The sequence below is a fragment of the Vidua chalybeata genome, chromosome 4 (genome assembly GCF_026979565.1).
Source record: "Vidua chalybeata isolate OUT-0048 chromosome 4, bVidCha1 merged haplotype, whole genome shotgun sequence".
Classification (NCBI taxonomy): Eukaryota; Metazoa; Chordata; class Aves; order Passeriformes; family Viduidae; genus Vidua; species Vidua chalybeata.
Window position 1 is genome coordinate 44,441,833 of NC_071533.1, and position 17,899 is coordinate 44,459,731.

The following is a 17,899-nucleotide window of genomic DNA, read 5'->3' on the forward strand; positions in this document are numbered from 1 at the left end:
AATTCAGAAAGAGTAGGTTTAGACTGGATAATAGGAAGAAATTCTTAACTGCGAGGGTGATGAGACGCTGCCATAGTTTCCCAGAGAAGTTCTGGATGCCCCACCCCGAAAGCGTTCAATGCCATGTTGGATGGAACTCGGAGCAACCTGGTCTAGGGGAAGGCGTCCCCGCCCGTGGCAGAGGAGTTGGAACTAGATCATCTTGAAGGTCCCTTCTAAGCCAAACCATTCTGTGATTCTCCGTTTTCCCCCACCACCAGCCCGTGCTTCGCCCCGCCGCTGTGGGTCCTGCCCGCACCCGGGGCTGCCCAGCCCCCGGCGGTGCCTCCTGCCCGGCTGCCCCCGCCTCTCCCCGCACTATCGGGCTCCAGCCCTCGCTTCGCTGGCACTACACAGACGGAGCCGGTGAGGAAGCCGCTCATCTTAGGGCTTTCGCACGGACCCGCACAGGACAGCTTTCCGATCCGCGCTGCCCGCAGCGCTGCCAGGGCCCCGTGTCTGTTCCCCGCCCGGGCCGGCCCGGCCCACACACGCCCACAGCGGGGCCCGGCCCGGCGCACACACGCCCACAGCGGGGCCGCCGCTGCCCGCCCTGCCCCGCGCCCTCCGCCGGTAGGTGCCCGCGGCCGCCACCGAACCCTCCACACAGCGGGACGGCGCCGGTCGTGAGCTCGGGATGGCCATGGGGGCTCGGTGTTCCCTCCGGGGGAGCTGGGGATGTGTGGGCAACAGGGGGGTGTCTCGGGATCGCCCCGGGGAGGACGGCGAAGCGGCGCTCAGCTATCCCTTAAAACACAACCCCAGTCCCCCCTTGTGCACAGGCAGCACCGCGCCTGTGCCGGGCTGCTGGGGGAGCGAAGTTAAGGGAGGTCTTAGGGAAGCACGAGATGTGTTTTTTCAAAGCGGCCTTGCTCGGTAGATCGTTTCTAGTAACTGCCGGCACATGCGTGTTGCTGTGGCTGCTCTTTACCCTTCCATTTCATTTCTCTGATTGTTTCCCTTTGAAGGAGATGCCTTCTTGTGGCCTTTCCAGGCCTTCGGGCTTCCTTCTGGACTGTAGTTCACTAGCCACTGGATAGTGAACTCTATGAACACCAGGGAAAAGGAGGAAATCACTCATCAGATACATTTGAAAGACGTTCTTAATTATCCTTTCCAAAAAAAACCCCACCTCTAACTTGACAAGTGTTGTGACTTATAACGATGGCTTGCAATCCTAAAAGCACTTCAAATGCAGTGCTTAATACAAGTAAATAAAGCTGGATTCTCATTAAATGAAAAGAGCTGATGGTTGTTTAAGTTCCATCAAATCTTCAGATTTGTAATTTGCTGTTAAGACTCCAGAGCTGACAGTAAAGGGGCTTTTTCCTGCTCACTGGCATACTACAAATTACCCAGATCAAAAGCATTACTTGTGGGAGATGCACATACTAAAAGCATATAGCACATCTTATTCCCTTTTCTAGCTTCATGTCCAACTAATTATTCTTTCTCCATAGATATGAATTATTCTAGGTTTATCACCACTGTGAGTGCAGCAAGAAAAGCATCTCCAATAAGACTGCTGAGTGAGTACATGTCCCTTCTTCCCAGTTTCTCTGAAAGAATCATTCTACGTTCTGGTCTGTACTGGAGTATCATGGCTTAAGACTTTAAAAGGTTTGAAAGAAAACCATGCTGTAAGCTGACAAAGCAACATGACTTTGGTCAAGCAGAGATGCCAAGCAGGTATAGAGAAAAATAAAGTGAATAACCTTGAACATTTCAGAAACCCATCCAGACAAACAAATTAGTATTACCATTTTAACAAGTGTTTGAAAAGTCTCTGCCACTGTTTCTGAACCCAGGCTTTTGGCACTGTTTGCAACTGAGTTTATGTTGTGTGTCCAGGAACAAGCAACTGCTAGTTGACTTGAAATTCAGTCCCAGAATGTTTATTTCCACCTCATTTTCCAGAATCCTGTTCATATCCATAAATGCCTCAGCACCCCCACTCTCTCAGTATCACTACACTTTCCTTTTCCATATTAATCTATCTTTAGGCTACAACATTACATTGTCTTCCATGTGACAGATGGAGAAGCTTAACTGCCTACTTGTTTACTCAGTTGAAACCCACAGAGACCTGACAGAATCCAAGCATGAGACATAAATCACTAGTTAAGCCTTCAGGGGTCAATTTCCCCTCTTGGTAAGGGGTTGGCATTTGCTGTACTGCTTAAAATGCTTCATACAGGTACAGCTCAGTCATGCAGTTCACTCCAGGCAGCCTCTTTTTCACGTGATACATTAATATGCATCATAGCAAAAGTATTAAGCAGCACAGTTCCTGTAGAAAGACATAACTGAGCCTACAGTTTTGATGACAAAGTAAATCTCTCTTTACCAGGCCAAAAGTCACAGGCATAACACAAGCTGGTGAAATAACTGATAAGAATTAACTCCCCATGTTCAAGTCTGCTAATAATACTGGAAAATAAACTCAGTAACAGGCCACTTTTAAGTCAGATCTGGTGTCATCTGTCCTCTCTTATCTGATGTAAAACTGCCAAGCCAGCATGAATGCCACATTGTGAATTCTTAGATTTAATGCAATCAAGTGCCCTTGCTGGATTAAGGTCTGGTCTGCACTACATAGATTGGATCTGAATGGTTGTGAAACTGTGACTTAAAAGCAGGAATTAAGATTTTCTTCATATCAAATTACTTACACAGGGCCTTTGCCGCTAAAACTGTGCTGCCAGAAATATTTCCATTCCCTTATAGAAAAGCTATAATCATCTGTCAGTATAGCTGCCAGACCAGCTGAAGTGAAACTGAATGAAAAACAGAACAAAAAACAAAGCCATTCTTTTCAAGTCAGTCTAAACAGAATATCATTTAGATTTTAAATTCTTGAAGCTCAAAAGACATCAGTCATGACAGTTTTTATAATAGAACTGTCCAGATTATTTCAAAATAAATTCCAAATAGCTTTTTTAACTTAAAATTATTTTTTTAGTCTGTCCTAACAGTATCTCCTTCCTGGGGCCCCCAAACACCTATTTAATCCAAGCAGAAAGCTGAGTTTAAGAAGAGTTATCCTTTTTAATTCATGATAGCTAAACAAGTAAATTGAAAAATAGAACAAGTTTTCTGGGCCATTATTAAATATTGATTAAAGGATATGATCACTATTATAATAATAAAATTGTAACCAAAGTGGTTTCCTTTTACTCTAGCTGAATTGATGCAGAAGTCTCCTCCATCTCTCATCTCTCTGGCTGGAGGGGCACCAAATCCTAATCTTTTTCCATTTAAGAGGGCAACTGTTGACATTGGACATGGAACACCTATTGAGATTGGGGAAGATCTGATGAAGAGAGCTCTCCAGTACTCAGCTTCAGCAGGGTATCTGTCCACAGCTGCTTGCATTTCAAGACACCAGAAGCTAAGGATCATAATATCCTTTATTGCATTAAGTCACCTGTGTTTTTAAAACCTGTTCAAAAAGCCCTTTTTTTTCAAAAAATAGGCTCTTCCCAAAACCATTTTTTTTTTCAATTTGCGTCACTATTTACATTTGAGTTCCAGTGGAAAAGTTTGCAACGAGTTATGTAAAAAGAAAAAAAAAATCACTTAAATCACTTAAAACCCTAATCGCTAGTATTTTTTAAGCCAGAGCATTTCCTAGCTATTCGTATTTGAGATTCCAGACACCCAAATCAGATATTATTTAAAAGATACTGCATTACAACACATAGTTTCTATGTTTTGGAGTATTTCTTTTCATTTGGCACCATATACTAAAGTCCGTATGTAGGACTTGTGGTAGTTGAGTGGAGGTATTTATAGAATTGTCATTTTTGGTACAAAAATTGCATATCATTATATTGCTTTAGTGCTCATGTAAACTTCTCAGACAACAGCACTGTGAGGACATGTTTGCAAAAATACTTGGGTACCTACAGAGACACATGGGGCATCAGGTAAAACTTTTCTTAATATTTAAATGAACCAGCCATTTGTGAACATCCTACAAGATCTTAAGACATTTTTTGGAAAACATGTTTTAGAAATCCTTGTAATCTGCAGCAGGTTACAAGCAGCATTAAGAACTTTGTCACACTGCCACATTCAAGTATAGAATGATCATTTCGAGGAGTGAGTATTGTTCAGCCTCCACCCTGTTTCATCCTTGGCAAATAATTTCTGCCCAGATTTCACTATGATGATTTGGTGTATGGACCACAGGTGCCCATCTCATTTTCTTAATTTGATAAAGCAGTCATAGCAATTGCATCTAAGTGTATCTGTGTGACAGCTGAGATGAAACTCAGGACTGCATGCTAGATTTGGTAAGGATTTAGAGGAACAGGCTAGCTTTGGCCTATATAAGGTCTTAGATATGCCTTCTGGTTCTGTTTCAGGATTCCAGAACTGTTGTCTTGGCTAAAAGATTTCCAGCGGAACTTACATAATCCTCCCACAGCCAATTACAGTCCTGAGCAAGGACAGATGGAAGTGTGTGTCACAACTGGCAGCCAGGAAGGCTTGTGTAAAGTAAGACCAAAAGATTCATGTGTTAGAAGCATTTCATTCAGACAGATGTTTATTCTTCCATTAGCTCAGCTATATTCAGCATTAAGTGCCTTCTATAACTATATGCAGGGTACAGTTTCATGTACTCTTTCTCCATAGATATGAATTACTCTAGGTTCATGTACAAGATAAAGGAAATTAAAATTGGAGTGGCATTCTAGACTGTCAGGACTGCATGGAAGTTCAGGTAACCAAAGAGTCTGTGTAGAAAACACACTATAAGGTGTGTTACTCAAGTAGTGCAATAATAAGTGCATAGATGATATTTTACCATAATTCTATTTTAAATATGTTTCTTCTCACTTTTACTTCCTGATTTTGGGGGGGTTTTATTTCCCAAAATAATTACCCTTTCCAGTCCACTCTCACTGCTGTTTAGTTGTTTCTTTCTATAACTTATACAGTAGAAAGGGTGCTTCAGAACACTGTCTTTCCATGTCAAGTTGGTAACCTATCTTAATTTGGCTCTAAAGCAGATTTTTCATCTGTTTGTTGCCTTTCTCAAAGACAGGATAATTATAGGGTTAGGGAATTAGTAGTATCTAATCAAGATTTTTAATCCCACTAAGAAGTCAAAAATATGAAACACATGTCCAAAAACTGAACAATCTTTAAAACAGAATCTTTTCTTTTGCAGGTGTTTGAAATGCTCATTAATCCTGGAGACAACATCCTTTTGGATGCACCCACATACGCGGGCACACTAGCAGCTGTAAGTTATTCCTTAGCTACAAAACATCGTGAATGTTATATTTGAACTAAACAGCAGTTTAGGCTCTATTCAGTGCCTGTTCTGCAGTCTTATAAACACTGTCTGGTTTTGCCATAAAAACATATCTAAGACTCAAGATTTTAGTGTCCAGCCAGTTAAGTTCATAAATATTAACTCATAGAAGGTTTTCTACTAAAAGTTCTATGAAAGCTATTTGAAGTTCCTCTTCCAAACACTAGTTCATTCAAGGGCTAAGATCACATATGGGACTAGAAAGAAAGCCATCAGGACCTAGTTTGGTTGAATTAAATTTATAACAATTGGGTGTCAGTATGTTTACCTGAAATATTTCATGATCAGAGTATACAATGGCTATAAATAGTATAATCCTGGAATATATACTGAAACACTCATATATGAGTATGAAGATATTAATTAGTGAGAACTATACAATAGCAGCAAAGTTTACTTCTGAAAAGTAGTTTAATCAGTATAAAATTAAATGTCAGCTCAAAATATATAAGACCTGCAAGAAGGGTTAGAATAAATACACCACAAATTCAGTTGACCCCCCTTGCATCAAAATAAATTGTTATTGCTTACTGTCCTAAATTTGAATATATAATCTAATCAGCTGTACTTCTTTAGGAGTATATTTTGACAATGCAGCAGCTTGCAGTTTTACCTAAAAATGCAGAGCACTACTTGGTACAAATTGAAATTCCACAGAGAAGAAACAGCAAGATTTTTCATTGGTATTTTACCTATATTTTTTCATACTGCTGTCAACATATCACTGCAGTAGCATCATTTCATTCTCCTTTATATTGCTGAATATATCTGTTGAGAGAACAGATTCTTTGCCCTTTGTCAGGGAAGAGTAGCTTAAAGCTCTGACATTTCCACCAAAGTAGAGCATAAATTGTCAGTAGGAAACAAAGGTGCTGTGACCTTAACTGTCTGTGGTGAGAGCATGAGAAGTCCTGAGAGAACAGTTCAGATTTACAAACTCCCTTTCCGCTTGAAAAACCAAATCTGATTTCCTACAGAAGAGCAGCAATTGAACATAGGACTTGCCATTTCCTCTGAGTTGACTTAGTAGAACAAATAAAGACTAATGTGCTAAGTTTGACAAGCCTTACAGCAAATTCAGGCAAACTTTTATTTGACTCATGAGCAAATGGAGCTTGAGATATCTATAAAATCAAAAAGAAGGATTTTGTATTGATGAAATGTTATGGTGCCAGTGACAAAAGGAAGGCTTTTGAATTACACAATTATGACAGTTTTGTTCCTTCTATCAACAGCTGAGACCTTTGGGTTGTAATATAATTAGTATTCCTAGTGACCAACATGGCATTATTCCAAAAGCTTTAAAAGAAATTCTGTCTGCTTGGAGCCCAGAGGATGTAAAAAATCGTAGCAATCACCTCCCCAAATTCCTGTACACTATTCCGAATGGATGCAACCCAACTGGCAACTCGCTGACCACAGAGCGCAAAAAGGAGATTTACCAGGTATGGAGCTATGCTCTTGTGAACCTTGTAGGTAGAAATAGATAAATATCAGTCTTGTTTCAGTTGAAGGTACCCATGTTTGGTATTTGGGCCCATTATTGGTCCAGTAGACATTCCTCCTAGAACTTGCTTCTAGCAGAATCTCTATCAGAACAGCTCTTCAGAGGTAGACTATGTCTTAGGTAAATTGTTTTTCAATGGTAGCCCACTGGCAGGTGATACCTTTGCCATGGGCTTCTAACTGGGCTTATTGCATGTTGTCTGCACAGTTTGAATGCCACATAGAACAGAGCTTCAGTTGCATACAAGGGTCCATGTACTACAGGTACCATGATTACTCTTACAATTTTTTGATATCTGAATTGGGCACTTGAAGACTTCTCATCATTCTATATAATGAATGTTCAATCAATAGAATCATAATATGATTCTGGTTAAAAAAAACACCTGACTGAATTTGCCATGTGTTTAACTTTTATTCCTTTTGTTACTTTTTATTAATTTATTTAGCTTGCAAGAAAATATGATTTTCTCATAATAGAAGATGATCCTTACTACTTTCTTCAATTTGAAAAGGTAATTTTTCTTCCATAATCCTTAGTAATACCTTATTTTCTGGGGAGAAACTGAGGTTTCACAAGAGAACTAAGGTTTGAGCCCTGGATCTTACTGCATGCTTCTTGTTCATGTCCTACCAAAGCAGTTGTAGGCCTCACAGTCTGTACTTTTTCAGTAATTTTCCCCTTTGTGGTATTTTATATCCTGTTAATTAGTGGTTCAAATTTCTCAAGCCTCGTACAGGATAGAATTTTTCAGTAATCAGAAAATGATGAAGACTGCATTCAGAGCAAAGCAAGTATGTCATTGAAGCAGCACTTGAAATTTGCAGTCTCTTAATGTTCCTTTCTCCCTGTCTCTTCTTTCATTCAGCAGAAGACTGCCTATTCTGCATCTGTTATACCCCATTTTTATCCTTTTGCCTTTTGGAGAAACTGGGAGTTCTCCCAGGTACCACATATAGTGCTGCTGGATAGGCAGCATCCCTTCGTGTAAATTTTCTGCAAATTTCATACGTGAATCTAAAGTTAGTCAGTCTTTAAAAGTACCTAATTTCAGAAATCAAAACAGGTCTTACAAAGCACTAGAACATTGGTAGAAGATAAAGGTCAGCATTTTCTCTTTTGAACTATGTTTTTATGGAAGGAGGCAATAAAACTGCCTCACTTACCAATTGAATAGTATTGTGAAGCTTTGTAAGAAAATGTAGGGGAGGTGGTGTAAAAACAGAATTCTTGATAAGGAAAAAGTATGCTGGACTCAGATCTTCACAATTTGGTCATATCTTCTGATTTCATTTTTTAATATAGCAAAGCAAAATGCTACAAGGCTCTATTTTAGAAATTTCAGTACCTCTTTACTCCACAAGAAATCTTGGCAGAAAAATCATTATTTCTCTCTCCTTCTTATAGCATCATACCAATACTTAAACTGAACACTTGTGTGCTGAACAGTGGGCTAAGTAATCATCAAAAAATAACAAAGCTGATTTCTTGAAGATATTAACAGAATATTGTAATCACATCTCAGAAAGCTAAGCTGAGCAATCACTTGTTCAGCAAGTTACTGCAATGTTTTCCTTGGAATTTGCATTTGAGAAATGAATTGTATCTTCCTAGTAAAGAAAATAATTCCATTACAATCCTTACTAGCACCTTGAATTTCATTTTTTTATTTTTTATTCCAAGCCATGGGCTCCAACTTTCCTCTCAATGGATGTGGATGGCCGAGTTATCAGGACCGACTCTTTCTCTAAATTTCTCTCATCTGGGTAAGGCCAGCTGCAGACCACTTAGTGTTGCCTATTCAGTTAAGATGCAAGACTTCATATGAAGTGATGAGACATGTCATAGTGTTTTCTCATTTACTAACTATTCACTTCTGGAATGAACTTCTGAATCAATGGCTTTTCACAGTCTACTCACTTTTCATGTAATCTCTCAACAGTCATTTTACTCCAGGTTCTGTTTCTCTTCTGATGCAGATTCTGAAGCCTCTCCCCCCAGGAAGCCCATTCTTGCAGGCACCGTCTAGGCAGAAAGACAGATGCTGGATTCCAGCTCTGTTCCTGGAACTATTAGGAGCTTTTCTCTCTTCTTTTTTCCATTTCCCTTTTTATCTATCTCTTATTATTCCTGCAAACTCCCTGAACTTGTAATACAGAAAAGAAACTATCATTCTTCACAAACTGCTCATAGGGTTGTACTGAAATCTAGCCTTCCAGTTCTTTCAGGTTGTTTCCACCTGCCAGAAAAAGAACCAACTTGGCTGTTTTCCATTTCACACAAGTCAGTGTATTTGGTTCTTAGCTTGCTTTTGTCTGTTAACCTAATAGATATAAAAAATTAATGTGAATTCTGCATTGGCAGCCAGTGGATTATAACCCATCCTAGAGAAAGGGAGGAGACAACATAACACTAAGTGTGATTGCATTTTCAGAAGTGACACCACAAAATGGCACGACACAGTATTATCTTTTCCAAAGACACATATGAGTTTACTGGTTCCATTTTTCTTCAAATAAAAACTTCAGCCAATCTGTAAAGATGGGTAATAAGAATTGAAGCATAAGTAATGATCTACTTTCCATTCCTTCTGCAGTACTGAAAGGGAGTGAAAGAGTAAAGCCATTTGCCATTTAGCTGTTTGTCATAAAGTCTAAGCATTCATTATCTTTTATTATGGGAAAACTTGTCTTTCATTCCCTTTGATTCATGTTATCTTTATGGTTGCAGAGGACAGCTTCCAAACATAGATTTTGTCCTGAAGCCTCATAACTAAGAAGCTACTATAAGCATTAAAACCTCTTAAATGTTTTTATTTCATGACTTTGATATTCAGCTTCTAAATTGTATAACCTGAGGGCAGTATTAAGATATAAATAAATTTTAAAGCATAAGAGATCCTTAAACTATCAATAAAATTATTGCATGTTTTCCCACATATAACTCAGACAAAGTATTGTACATTGCATTTCTGTAGTAACTTTTTGTTTGTTTGGTTTCCAGTTTACGAATAGGTTTTCTGACGGGTCCCAAGCCTCTCATCGACAGAGTTGTTCTACACATTCAGGTGTCAACAATGCACACCAGCACTTTCACACAGGCAAGTACCAAGCCACCAAATGAATTGTATTTAGAGAAGACAACATATCCAAGTTATAAGATACCACAAGCAAACAGCTTTGTACTTTTACAGTTGCTCTAACTTCTGCAGTTTTGTTTATGCACTTTCATTGTCAGCTCTGCCAAAGGAAGAGAGACCATCACAGAAATCAGAACCAGAGCTAGAGGGTTGTCTCAGTGCATGGATAGTACAGCTGATATCCCTTAACCCTCAGATTTCAAGAAACAAGTTTTGAAATACTTTATCTCTTCCTGGTAGGTTTTTTACAACTTCAGTGTAAAGCACGGTATGAAAAAAACCACTCATTTATTATTTTTTATTCTACTTTTCAATTAAACAATACTGGCAGCCCACAAAGACATTTCAAAGCAAGCTGACAGCTACAGCCCCTTTATGGTTAGTAATAAGGAAAGGAGACACAGAACACATCTAAATACAGCTTCCGTCTTCCAGCTCCGTTAGTTCGCCACTGTTAAAGCGGAGAGGCCGATGTGGACAGGAAGGTAAAGCAATATTGCCTTCCTCTTTCTCCCCAGTTATCATATTTAGCTCTTAATCCATTTTTCCCTCCCCTCACCCCAGCTTCCAAAATCTGCCATGATCCTTGGAGACACCAGTAAAATGGACTGTAATAACCTTGGCACCTCTGTTTATAAGGGGCTCCAAGAGACACCGCATGCAATTTCATGTCTGGGGAATGTTGAATACTTCATCTGGCTATGGATCTTCTGATGATTGTGGAACAGTCCTGTTTAAAACATGGTACTGATGATGTGTTTTATTTCTTTAGATTATGATATCACAGCTGCTTCAGCAATGGGGACAAAAGGGTTTCTTGGAGCATATAGACAGGTAGGGTTATGTCCTATGCTGAATCCCATCATCTGTCATTCTGCTACTTGTTACCTACATCAAGTATTCTTTCTGGTAAACAAGTCAGAGGAGGTGCACCAGTATTAGGCCACATAGATCAGACACATCACCAAGACTGTTGGGTTCACACAAGAACCCTGAAGAGACACAGTGTGAAGTTGCAGACAAGCAGGTCAGGGCATGTCACCTACCACCCCAGGCAGACAATCTGCCAATCCATTGCCACAGACATCATGCAGCTCCCACCTGAAGGGAACTTGAGGGGATCCTGGAAGCTTCAAGCCAGTGAATAAAGTTTAGATCCCTGCTAAAGTATTAGGGTCTACAGCAAAAGCTGAGATCTCTGAGCACAGAATCTATTGAGAGAGTCAGCATAGCCTTTATAAAGGGAGTTCACTAAGTTAGCATGAATTTACACTCTTGCTATCCTTGATCTCCTGATTGTGGATACTGATGGAAAAACAGTGAAGTTCATCTACACACACTAAACATTACCTGAACTATGCCTCTGTTAGAGAGAGGGCACTGGGCTACCATCTAACTCCCAAGATATTTCTTGCATACTGACTGACACACATTTAGTTTTCATTTATTATGCAGGAGGAGCATAGTTTCTCTTGACAGTCAGTGCCTCATTTTATATGCTCTACTTGGATATCATTAGAGCCCCAAATTTCTCACTTCAGTAGGAGTGTGCTACACTCTGCAAAGGCTTGTAACAGCAACATGAGCAAAACATGCAAAAAGTTCTTATATTTAACTGTAACAGCCACTTGTGTCCCCTTGATGTTCATACTGTAAACAGCAATATTTGAAAAATAAAATAAAAAAAAAAAAACTAAACCAGACACACCAGCTTTAGCATTGCTTTGTTTTAAGATTTAGGAATATAAAGATAAGTCTCACAAAGGAACTTGGACCACACTTTAGGTCAACTTTCAGCAACTCTCAAAAATAAATCCCAAACGTATCTTTTCACTTACCTCTTTTTGTAGGTCAAAAGGCAGCCTTATGAAGCCTGAAGGCTGTTCTTCCACTTAAACTAATGAAAATAGGGCTACAGTGGGGCAGCTGCAATGCTTTATAACATTATTGATGAGGCCCCACAGCTGACTGCAGTCTCTTCCAGCTGATTTCATTTGTACAAGGGTGAGGTGTTAGATCAGGCTTTGGAGTAGAAGATTGTCTGGTTTTTTGGAGTAGTTATATTTTTGGGTTTCGACTTAGTAATCATTATTATTTCAGCATGTAATTAAAATGGTAATAGGATTTGCAATTTTAGCAAAAACTGCACAAAGGAGATTTACTCCTTCATATAGAATGTAGCAATAGATATAGCTGAGCCCCAAAACTGTTTAAGTTTCTGTAGGTCTTGGTGTTTGTGTGTCAGATGTAATAAAATACATCCAGAAATCAAAACTATTGGTTCAGAAAGTATTTTTAAAAATACAAATGTAAAATTATGTAAATTATGCAAATTACTAAGGATGTTTTCTCAAGACATGGGAACACATTTGCATTTGAATTATGAACTCAGTATCAGGCATTTCTCTTGTGTCTTCCATTGCACAGCTGTGTCATTTTATGTTGACAAAAGCCACCGCACCTGACTTGTCCATGGTGAAACTTGGGTTAGGGTCCTTTTTCCCAATAAGAGATTAAATTATTTAAAAGTTTTACTTACAGTATGAAGGAGATAGGTTCAAAAGTTTAGAAAAGGGGAAGCTGTCAAATAGTTGTGATGGGTTTACCATATGATTTGGTTTTTACCTTGTGAAATGTCATTTAGATGTATACCTGTTAAACAAATTCAACCCAAATGCACAAATATTAAGTCTGTGCTTTTGCATATGTTAAAGTCCCTAATTTTCTTCATTGTGTGTGCTTTGTGCAGTAAATACTGTTATCAGGACTTATATCCACTACCATAATAGACAGAATGGATGTAATATGTAAAAGGTTTCTATGATATGTGTAAAGCTGAAGAAGCAGCCACAAAGGACTTCCTCTGTCTGGTTGATCAGTGCTCTGTTGGAGATGTAGTGAAGCAGTAAAGATTTCTTGGATATGTATACAAATATTTATACACACAGTATACTGTGTTGTGTCCATCTATGATATTCTTGTATTTCTATTAAACGTGCACTTGAGTTGTTCAAGTAGAAAGGCTTTGTTTCTGCCTTCAGAAACAAATAGACTCTGAAAGGACATGAGGTCATGACTTTCAATTGATAATTTGCTTTCAGAGTGGTGGACTTCTACAGGATCCAGCGGGATGCAATGCTCACTGCTGCTGACAAGTGGTTAAAAGGTCAGAGTGCAGCACAAATACTCACTTTTTTGCCGGCTATTTATCATCTTTGTGCTCAAGAAAAATCACTTAAGTTCATCTCTTGACTGAAGTGACAGATAAGCACTATAAGCAAATCCATTGCATTAAATATTAAGCTCAGGACAAATTCTCTATTGCTGCATTCTTATGCTTTCTGGTGGGACAGGGAGATAGATGATAATGAAAAAAAAGCTCACCACATTACTATTTAAAGCAATTTTACAAGGAACCTATGTTTCACTTCATTATGTTCTTATGCTTTCAGTGTTTAAAATCTCTTTCTTTAATAAATATCTGAAATAGTGACCTTAACTTAAAAGAAGATACAAAAAATCACTATAGCAATAGTGATAATAATGTTTGTATCAGCAAATCTAAAACATCACTGAATCTATGATGTATGCATTAGAAGTGGGGCATAAGTTTCTTACTTGATTCCATTTTCTCTCTCTCTGTCTCCAGATTTGGCAGAATGGTACCCTCCTGCTGCTGGCATGTTCTTATGGATCAAAATAAAGGGTATTTCCGATACACAGCAGCTGATAATGGAAAAGGCTTTGAAGAAAGAAGTATGACATATGATTTAATGACTTATGATCTTAAAATGAAAAAAGGGAGGGATAAAATATCTGTATCTATCCACATGTGCACATATAAAAAAGCAGGGGGACTTGCTGTGCACCATCATTAAGTCTGCAAGTCAGGCACTATGGCATGTTACTGATTAACAAAATATTTTCATGACTCTATTCAAATGTTGATATTTTATCAGTTTACTTAAATTGAAACCAATATAATATATGGTACAATATGCCATTGTATATCATATATATATATATAATGCATATTTATCTATATGGTGGATGTTGACCAATTTTATTTTAATGAAAGACATTAAATTTGGGTTTATTTCTCCAATTTATGAGATCCAGCACTGAGTAAGCTACACCCTAGGTGCTTCTAAGCATTGTGATGATATGAACGAGACCTGGTAACCAAAACTGAAGACCCTTTGGTTTTATTATGAAAAGTCTGGTTACACATTGCATATTTTTGTCTTCTTGTTTAGAAAAAAAACAGTATGTTACACCATGTTCACACTTATAAGTGTGTAAGCATTGAGCTTTCTCAAATTTAATTTAATATAGTGTTTTAAAAATGTGGAAGTGGTAATAACCGTGTGGTTATTCACTTTTTTGTAGGTATTACTGGTTCCTGGAGGAGCATTCAATATTGATAATTCAGAGCCTAGTTCTTATGTCAGAGCCTCCTTCTCTCTGCCTTCTCCTGCCCAGATGGATCTGGTGAGATTTTTTACACTCTTATCAAGACAGTTTCTCACGCAGTAATGCTCCTTTATTTTTTACATCCTTCTCCTTATATTTTTTCTTGATTGTTAGACGTTTTATTCTGTAGGTGATTGAGCAGTACTCAAAGTACTAACAGTACTTTCACAGCAGTGTTAGCTGTTCTTTAAGCAAGATACTCATCCAAATGATCTGCAAGATACCAAATTTTTAGGACCAGTTGGAATTTTTCTATGTCATACATAGAGTGTCTCACACTTAAACTTCCCAGACATTATTTATAAATGCTTTACTGAAGCCAGAGTATTTGCTTAAGCATTAGCAGGCATCATGTATCTTTCAGACTCTGGATTCCTGAAATTCTGAGATTGAATTACCTGTGTTCTTTTTTTTTTTGTGTGTGTTGGCAATTCTTTGTAAGAAAGACTATTGTTTTCCTTTCATACAATTTACATACATGCTTTATTTATTTATTTATTGTTTTATTGTTTTATTTATTAATTATTTTATTTATTTTATATATTTACTATTATTCCTGATATTATCAGGAACTAATCTTTTATGTGTTTTAGGAGCATTTTTGATGTTATTTGGCTCTATCTATAAAATCAGTGTGAGAAAAGATAGGAGACATTTTTTTGAGCAGATTTAATACTGATTTAATTGGGGTGCTTGAAACAGTTCAGTATTTGTAGTTGTACTTTTACGCAGTTGTGAAGGCTTATAACAGATAAGTGATTCTATTGCCTTTTTAGTTCTTCTGTACTTTTTCTATTTTTTCCTATTTCTTTGTTGAAGTTATTCATAACCATATTTTTGACAGTCAAACTGTATTTTTATATGCTTCCCCACTCAACTGTTCTTCCTTTTTTTCACTTTTGGAGTCCCCGGGCAGTAATATTAAGTTAGAAGAGATACTCTTTCAGGGATCACTAGTTTGTTAGAAGTTACTTCTGAACTCCAAATAACCTTTGAACATCAATATATGCATTTTTCTGTTTCAGAAATATCTGCCTTTTATTTTCTATGAGAGAATTGGAAGCTTTGTGCAGTCAAAGCCCATATATGATTCTTATAAAAGGAAAAGAGAGAATATCAGCAGAACTTTACATTATAAAATATTGATTCTATATGGTTGGGGCAATTTTAGTAGCTTTACAGGTTTCATGGGTTCCCTATTCATGTAATGCTGAAATATAAATGCGAACAATATTTTTCATTGCAGGCCTTCAAGAGACTGGCTGACCTTATAAAAGAATCTTTGTGAAAAAGCTAGAGCTCTTGCAGTAACAAAAATCATCTCCAGAAAATATTTATTAACATTTGGATTTCATCAGAACACTTTATAAGCAAGCACAATACAGTGGATGCTTCCTTAGATCTTTTCAACTAAAAAAAGAAAACTAGAAAATTAAAGTGAAAAACAATTTGCCTATTTTTTTTTTGACAGGGCATTGCATTACTAAATTTATCCAATTCAGAAACATTTAAAATACTCAAAACCAAAATGTTCTATTTTCTGTAAAATCCATAGTTTTGTTAGATTTGAATTGATTTTTGTTCTGACTTTTGTTTTCTATTTGAGTTGGGAAACAAAAATCATTTACTTAGAAAGTTGCACTTGAGATTGTGTTAGCCACTATTACTTCTCACTATTAATCTCAACTGATACATTCCTCCAAAATCTTATGTTGGAATTGTTTCATGTGTCACTTCCATTCTTGTCCTACTGTATGACATCTAGTTTTAATGATTTGAGGATTAGTATTTAATTTTACTGAAATTTTGTCAGATAAAGCTGATGTAACTATGTTAAAAAATTGAAACTGATCCAGCAAAATGAGGCTTTGATTACAAATAAACTGAAGTCCCTTGTAATTTGCAAGGGTATTCTCTAATTTGTAAAAGGTATTCTGATTGCTGGCTTTTTTTTTCAGTCTGTGAATAATTACTCTGTACCTGTAGAAAATCTCTGGTTTGCCAAGGCATGTGGATGTACTGAAGGAACTACTCTTGGTTATTCAGTCAGATGTGGTTTTGACTGGAGAGTGTAAATAACTGAACAGGGGACATGGTGGAATGGACACTACCCTGACACTGCCAGATGCAAACAAAATGAAAAAATAAAGAAATGTTTCAGTCTCTTATCCCTTGGTTATTGTCATCCCAAACATCTGATGCTCAGCAACAGGTACAAAATCTTCAGAAAGTTTCAACTGAACTAATTCTACAAGGCTTCTAATTCTAATTCTACAACCCCATTTGGGTTGGTGACTTCAGTTTTACTTACTGTTTGGATGAAAGCACTGTGACTTTCCACCAGTATCAGATGGCTGTTTCTTTATGTGCAACTATTCAGAATTTCAAAGTAAAGCATTGTTCAAGGACCTAGTTAGCCATTCAGCAGCCCAGGCAACCCAAGCAAATAAGGGCCAGGCACAACCTTTCTTCATTGAAAGTTTCACAACAGAAATTATTACTATAAATTATTTTTATTATTATTACAAATTATTGTAACACTTAAAAAAAATTTCATTTCCTCTTTTCCCCCTAGTTATAAATAGCAACAAACTAGCAGAGATGTATGCCTTTCCCAGCATCCCTCCCATTGGCAGAATCATTCCAGTGCCTCCAGCCCAGCATCAACTTTTCATGTCTGTCTCAAGTCTTTTAATTTAGTCACACATCCACACCATCTTGAGCAGCATATCTAAAATCAATCCTTTGCTCAATTCCCAGATTACTGCAGCTTTTAGGTAAATCCACTGGAGAGGAACCGACGTAGGTGGGTAAGGCAGTGCAGTGGATGGGGCTGGCTCCTCCAGAGTCAGGCTGGGCAGCCAGGACCCATGGAGTGACAAAGTGTAGGGAGAGCCTGCAGTCCCAGATCTGCTCTCAGGGTGCCAACACTGTCTTTGAAGACAAACTTGTCCCATTTTACATGGTTTAATGGTGCTAATGGGGGATCCAAACTAGCACTGCCTCCTGTGCAGTGCCACTCACAGGAAGTATTCACATCTCAACTCACTTTCATAAGCATGTGTAGAAATGATGAAACTCTAATGTTGCTATCAGGCAATTTTTATCTTGGGCTCAATTGCAAAAATTATTTTATACAACAACAAATTGATTTGTCTGTTTAATTAAAATAATATTTTTATAGAGGAATAAATGTAAACATAATTTAAGACTGATTTTAGTTCTCAGGTAAATGTGATTGTCAAATATTTTGGTCATATTGTCATTCATCCAAACCTGAATTTGATAAACATAATCAAAATACCATTATTAAGTAAGCCTTAAATTGGTGATGTGTTGAATAAAACACCTCTTAATTTTCAGAGATCTAAATGTTCATTTGGTTGAATGTAAGCAAAATGCAATTCCATTTGTG

At 37.7% G+C, this 17,899-nt stretch overlaps 1 protein-coding gene across 2 annotated transcripts; it reads left to right on the plus strand.

Annotated features, from left to right (window-relative positions):
- The first annotated feature begins 554 nt into the window (after positions 1-554).
- AADAT (aminoadipate aminotransferase) lies at positions 555-16,652 on the plus strand. 2 transcript variants are annotated; one of them, XM_053940579.1, is made up of 14 exons: positions 555-612; positions 1,500-1,568; positions 3,222-3,390; positions 4,410-4,542; positions 5,219-5,293; positions 6,601-6,810; positions 7,321-7,386; positions 8,556-8,638; positions 9,876-9,972; positions 10,784-10,845; positions 13,113-13,177; positions 13,661-13,767; positions 14,401-14,502; positions 15,731-16,652. In XM_053940579.1, the coding sequence occupies exons 2-14, from the start codon at positions 1,502-1,504 to the stop codon at positions 15,770-15,772; spliced, it is 1,278 nt and encodes a 425-aa protein (XP_053796554.1). In that variant the 5' UTR covers positions 555-612; positions 1,500-1,501; the 3' UTR covers positions 15,773-16,652. The 2 variants fall into 2 exon arrangements, with proteins under 2 accessions (XP_053796554.1, XP_053796555.1); XM_053940580.1 differs by lacking the exon at positions 555-612 and adding an exon at positions 628-662.
- The last annotated feature ends 1,247 nt before the right edge of the window (positions 16,653-17,899 follow it).

Bases quoted from the DNA above. Each gene is read 5' to 3' on its own strand.
- AADAT (XM_053940579.1), top strand. From the start codon at position 1,502: ATGAATTATTCTAGGTTTATCACCACTGTGAGTGCAGCAAGAAAAGCA. The intron at 10,846-13,112 runs GTAGGGTTATGT...ATTTGCTTTCAG, and splicing joins TTCTTGGAGCATATAGACAG to AGTGGTGGACTTCTACAGGA. The intron at 14,503-15,730 runs GTGAGATTTTTT...TTTTCATTGCAG, and splicing joins CTCCTGCCCAGATGGATCTG to GCCTTCAAGAGACTGGCTGA.